The sequence below is a fragment of the Manihot esculenta genome, chromosome 11, assembly GCF_001659605.2.
Source record: "Manihot esculenta cultivar AM560-2 chromosome 11, M.esculenta_v8, whole genome shotgun sequence".
NCBI lineage: Eukaryota > Viridiplantae > Streptophyta > Magnoliopsida > Malpighiales > Euphorbiaceae > Manihot > Manihot esculenta.
Window position 1 is genome coordinate 12,274,605 of NC_035171.2, and position 5,639 is coordinate 12,280,243.

A 5,639-nucleotide genomic window follows, 5' to 3' on the forward strand; every position below is an offset into this window, starting at 1 on the left:
AGCTTGGTTGGCTTGTTTTGCTGGTTATGGATCTGTTTGTGTGTTTTTGGATATCGAGTTTAGGGTTTCTAGGCATTTTCTCTTAGATTTTCATACCTAACTAAGTGGAGGCTTTGTTTTAGTTTTACTGTATGAGTTTAGTAGCACTATCTTATTAAATTTTCATGAATCCTTTAGTAATATTTTTCTTATGAAAAAAAAAACAATTTTATACTACAACCCCGTTATCTTTTCACATAGATAATTCATTAAAATCCAAGTATAAATGTTAGATAGCCAAATCAAACAAAATAAATATTAGACAGCCATAAAAAATATCTAGGAAATTTCAAATCTTTAATTTCATTGTTATTCTTGTCATCTCCATGGAGATTCTCTGAAGGCTAAGTAGAAGAACCAATATTACCTGTTGGAGCAGCAGTTTGGGATGACGGACTCTGAGCGATAACGCGACGCAGCAAATCCCTCATCTCCAGAATCTCTTTGGCACTCTGCTCATAACTTTGAGTGAGCTCCTCTATCTTCTCTTCTAGTTGTTGCTTTCTCTGCTCATACTCATCATGCTTAAATGTCGGTTTTGACGTTAAAGAATAAGAAGTAGCAGATGATGACGATTTAAAAGCAGATGTCTGAGAACCCACTCCGTGTACTATTCTTTCTTTCTTCCCACTGATTGCCTCCAGCTGCACATCATCTGGCTGCGTAGCCTCACTACACCCCTCCTCTTGTTGCTGTGTTGCATTTTCCTTAAGCTCAATGAAGTGCTCCTGCATGGAATTAAAATTACAAGCGATCACTTTAGAACTATTTTGGTAAATTAAAACTATGTATAAATATTTAATTTTCACATACATGGATAGCTTTAAGGCGTGCATGAATAAAATTTGAAGTACCCTTTTTTCCGGGAGTAGCCTAAAAAACTCATGTGGGTAAGGATCTTTGTCCAACCTTTCTCGCTATGATGGAAAAAATTTTAAATTATTTAGATACTTTACTCATTTAATTGCACTAATTCATACTAAATATGATATGAGTAAAAGTAGAATTAAACAATACCGTTTGTTGATGATGACGATACCGAGATGTGGAGTCCTTATAATAGCGTGAGATAGTTGCTCCGTCATTGCCGGTTTTCCTCCTCCTATTCCATGAGAATTTCTTGAATTTTCCTAGAGGCTCATAATCACTCCAAGTATATCTCCGCCACTCCACTACTCTGTTTGAGACTGACAACCTCTTATTCTTGCCATTCCACGATCTGATGCTATACATTCGTGCTTCTGCCTTCATGGATTCATGATAGAAGCAGTGATTGCTAAATAATACAAGACAAATATCTTCTGATGGTTATTATGAAGATACGAGCATTTGGTAGCTTAACAATTTCTCTGTTTTAGCCCTTTAATAACGAGCTTATAAGCTATAATTTGTCCTATAATGCAATTGTTGAGTTCCGAGTCAAAAAAGGTATATTTGTTTCTTATTTAATTTGTTGTATGTCTAACGTATAATCATGAAGAAAATTCAAAAACACCATGTGCAGAGGAATAATACCTTCAATAGTTAAGTATAAGAGACTTAACCCAATTTTCATCTACATTTCTATGATTGAATATAATTCTTAGACCCTGAAGATGACTGCTCCAAGATATTCAGATTCCAAAAGCTTTTCCAAACTGAACAAGCTAGAGCATCTATACAGCAACTTGCTGGATAAACAAGTTTTAAAGGTTTTGGGTAAATTCTCGGCCCTCACAGTAATTCTATGGCAGGTCAACCATCTGAGCTAGGTACGTGCATTTGCAAATTTAATTTCCTCTTTTTTTTTTTTTTATGCTTAGTTGCTAAGAAAATTGAGTTTAATAAGATTTGAATTAACCTAATTTGGTTTAAATCTTGCTGAACTTAGCAACTTGAAGTACTTAGTCTGCAATTCAATGACCCTGAATGGAACTCTGCCCATTCCTTGTTAAAAAAATTATTCTATCAAATTTCTATTCCTATTCACAAGTACATTTCCAAAATTTTATTAGCATGTTTTTCTTGGTAGATTTGGGCAATTTCAGGAGTTTGGAGATTTTGGACTGGAGAGAGAACCATTTCACTGGAAGCATTCCACCAAACATATGAACAAATCTGTACATTACCATAAAATTTAGAGATTTTGCCTGTTCACATGAAGCATATATGTATAGATGGACTTGATATTTTGTGAAATTATTATAAAGTTTCATATGTTCATAATTTCTTGAAATTATCTGGTAACATACTGATGGGCTGGTCCAAATATCCAATATATACTTCATATGAACAATGCACTGGGCATCTGTCATCTCTCAGAGCTTTAATTCCTGGGTAGCTAAAGTTTTAAATTTTATTTTTCCCTATTAATTTTTGTTGTGCAATCACAATCAGAGGGGAAAGGGAAGAGTGAACCAAAAACCATCAACAAATGAATCCAAACAAATAACAGACAATCAACAAATTTCAACAAAATAAATCTCTAAACTTCAACAAATGAACAACCCAGGAAGCAAGAACCAAAAATCAAAAGCAAATGATGCACTGAAGAAGAAGAAGCAAAGAACCTCTTGCAATGAACTGTCGAACTGAAGCAGGAAGCAGGAAACAAAACGCAGTCGATCTGCTTCCTACAAAAGTTACAAACGCAATTGAACTGAAGCAGGAATCAGGAAGCAAATGATGAATTGAGCGTTCCTCCAAAATCGAACATAAAGAGAGAGAGAGAGAGAGAGAGAGAGAGCGAGAGAGTTCCAGAGGGAGAGAGAGTTTCTAAGAGAGACAGAATTAGGATTGCTCTTCGCGCAGTGGCAGAAAGAGGAGGATATAAAAATTTAGGGTTAAGAAATCACTAACGGATTCCTATTTCGGTTACCGATTTGTGTTTACAGATTTTTAAGACTCTTATTTATTTAGACAGAAATATTTTATCATAATAACAGATTCATTTCCATTACAAACGTAGCATGCCGAGAGACTTCCATGCTCGCCATTGATCGAAGCTGATTCTCTGCTGTTTGTTCGAGCCATCAATCTTGATCACCCTTTGCTGCTCATACTTTAGCTTCTCAGACTGCTCGTGATACGAATTTTACATGCAATGCTACTGAATGTATGCACTTTTTTATTTATAATCCCTCAATTTAGAAATTCATCATTCAACTTTATTCAATATTAATTTAAATATTATTAAATTGAAAAATTATTATAAAATCCCTAAACTTTACAAAAATTCACTACTTAATCTTTATAATTCACAGAGAATTAAAATATACCTCACTTAAATTAAGTAGAACTAAGTAATCATTCTATCCATCTTTTCCTTAATCAAGGTAGAGAAGAATTAGTTAAAGAGGAGAGAAATCTTTATAATTTCAAAAATAACCCCAATATCTACCCCTTATATTACCCTAGTTTTAGGTACCAAAAATTTCACTTCCCACTTTTCTTTTTTTTTATTTTTGTTTTTCATTGTTTTTTTTTTTTAAAACACCAATCTTTGTGAAACACAAGTATATTTCCATTTCTTCTGTTTTGTGGTAGTAGGAGCATGTCTCAATTAAGCGGCACAATAGGAACATTTGAGATTAGGTTGAAGAACCATGACTGTCGCTATTGGATAAGAGCCAATGTAAGAGTCTCTAAAACTGCAGAAAATCCAAATCAGCCTTACTACTATTTTAGGGAAAATAAATGTGAAAGTTTCAGGGGATGGTGTGAAAGTTTTCCATCCTTCACTGCCACATCACCTGGAGATATCATAAATTTGGATACGAGGCAAATAGGTTGGCAAAGGTTGGTGGCTGAGTTGAAGGAAGAAGTTACCAAGCTGAAAGAAGATATTAGAATGGCTAAAATGCAGCTAGAAAAGATTGAAATCCATATTGGATATTTGAAGTCTATTTTGTTAATACTAATTGTTTTGTTTATTTTCATTAATATGAAAATAATGTGAATCCCTTTTGCTAAATTACAGATAACTGAGGTTGGTGTTGTTTAGTAAATGTTCCTTTGTAAATTTAATTATGTTCATTTTAGTTGATTAATGATATGTCTCGTAGACTTCTCATATTGCTCTATGTGTAGCTGAGTTCAAATAATGAAAAGTGAGGGAGCAAATAATTATTAAATGTAAATGTAAATGGCTCAATAATATTTATATTTGAAATGTGAGGGACCCAATAGTACAATAAATAGAAAGTGAGGGACTGCACAATTTGAAGTAAATGGTGATTGTTATTTCAACTACCTTGAAAAATTTATGGAAATGGATGTAACTCAATATATTAATCGAAGGAAATTCATTCATCAATCAAAATAATACAAATAATGTGAACTCAATAGCATATTTCCATTGCTTATTCATAGTCAAAAGCCCCACCGTTACATTAAACAAATATGTTTCTAAAATGATTAACACATTGTTAATCATTTGAGTGATCGAGTCTATTACATTCCTTCTATCAACCAAAAAATGACCTCAAAAAGTATCCTAACCACCCTGCATACAGCTCTAATCCAAAATAACATTTACAAACTTCCTAATGATAGTCAGGTCACATTCTTTTCATCCAAAATAAACATAATGACATTCTCGTCTCCAAAACAAAACATAACAAAATATATCCTAAAATAGACTTCATAACTAATCCTATATATCATAGTAACTAAATTTGGATTTAAGGATAACTGGAATTGATATCTTCCAATGTTTACCTTGAGAATAATTATGCAAAAATGTTAATGCTAGTTATGCACTTAGAAAATAAATAAATAAAAACAAATAAAAATCTATACAACTTACTGCAATTAGTAAACCCTGTCAGGTTTTAGTGTTGTATCCAAATTGCTTATATCTAGCACATATTACAGTGGCATTTCTCTTTCTTTTTGCTGCAGGTCCTAGCTCTCTTTCTTTCCTTCTCCTTGCTTTTCTAGGTTTGTCAGGTTGTCGTATTAATGGTGGAGATTTTATTGCTGGGAATTTTTCATTTGGATGTAAATTACTTTCTAAAATTGGATGAATAGAACCTTCATATACTTTGAGATATGTTTCCTTAGCAAAGTATTCATGGCAGTAGTCTTCAATATCCTATCTCTTATATCCAATGGTCTTGGCTGCATATTTACAAGGCAGACCTGTGAAATCCCACCATCTGCATGAGCAACTCTTCCTCTCAAGATTGATTGCAAATTTGCAGCTATCTTCTTCAACGCAATAACTTCACATATCTACTTTGAGTTATAATCTTGTTTAAGCTTTTTGTGATCCTTGGAATCAACTTCCCTTCCCATGTGCATGCCTTATATCTTTTGTGAAATATGACCATACACTTTCTTTTGATTGAATCAATAATTTGAATAATTGGCTACTCCCTCAATTTTCCTATCCAACTATTGAAGGATTCAGTCATGTTGTTAGTGTAATGATCTAACTTGGTTTCAGCCCAAAAAGCATGCCTAGCCCATTGTGGTGGGGGAATTTTTACCAACCAATCATAAGACTCTTGTTGTCTTCAACTTTTTAGAATATTCATATTCAACCAAAACTCTTTTACACGAGTTGCTTTGGCTAAATTTCAAAAGTATTCTTTCAATGAGAAGTTTGGAAATCTCTT

General features: G+C 33.3%; 1 protein-coding gene across 4 annotated transcripts; it reads right to left on the reverse strand.

The window, feature by feature from the left end:
* Positions 1 to 273: 273 nt before the first annotated feature.
* LOC110625935 lies at positions 274 to 3,057 on the reverse strand. 4 transcript variants are annotated; one of them, XM_021771646.2, is made up of 4 exons: positions 2,589 to 3,057; positions 1,057 to 1,280; positions 894 to 956; positions 274 to 767 (listed from the first exon to the last, which is right to left on the reverse strand). In XM_021771646.2, the coding sequence occupies exons 2-4, from the start codon at positions 1,270 to 1,272 to the stop codon at positions 384 to 386; spliced, it is 663 nt and encodes a 220-aa protein (XP_021627338.1). In that variant the 5' UTR covers positions 1,273 to 1,280; positions 2,589 to 3,057; the 3' UTR covers positions 274 to 383. The 4 variants fall into 4 exon arrangements, with proteins under 4 accessions (XP_021627338.1, XP_021627336.1, XP_021627337.1 ...); XM_021771644.2 differs by having other exon boundaries at positions 1,057 to 1,315; XM_021771645.2 differs by having other exon boundaries at positions 1,057 to 1,284; positions 2,589 to 3,055.
* Positions 3,058 to 5,639: the final 2,582 nt, after the last annotated feature.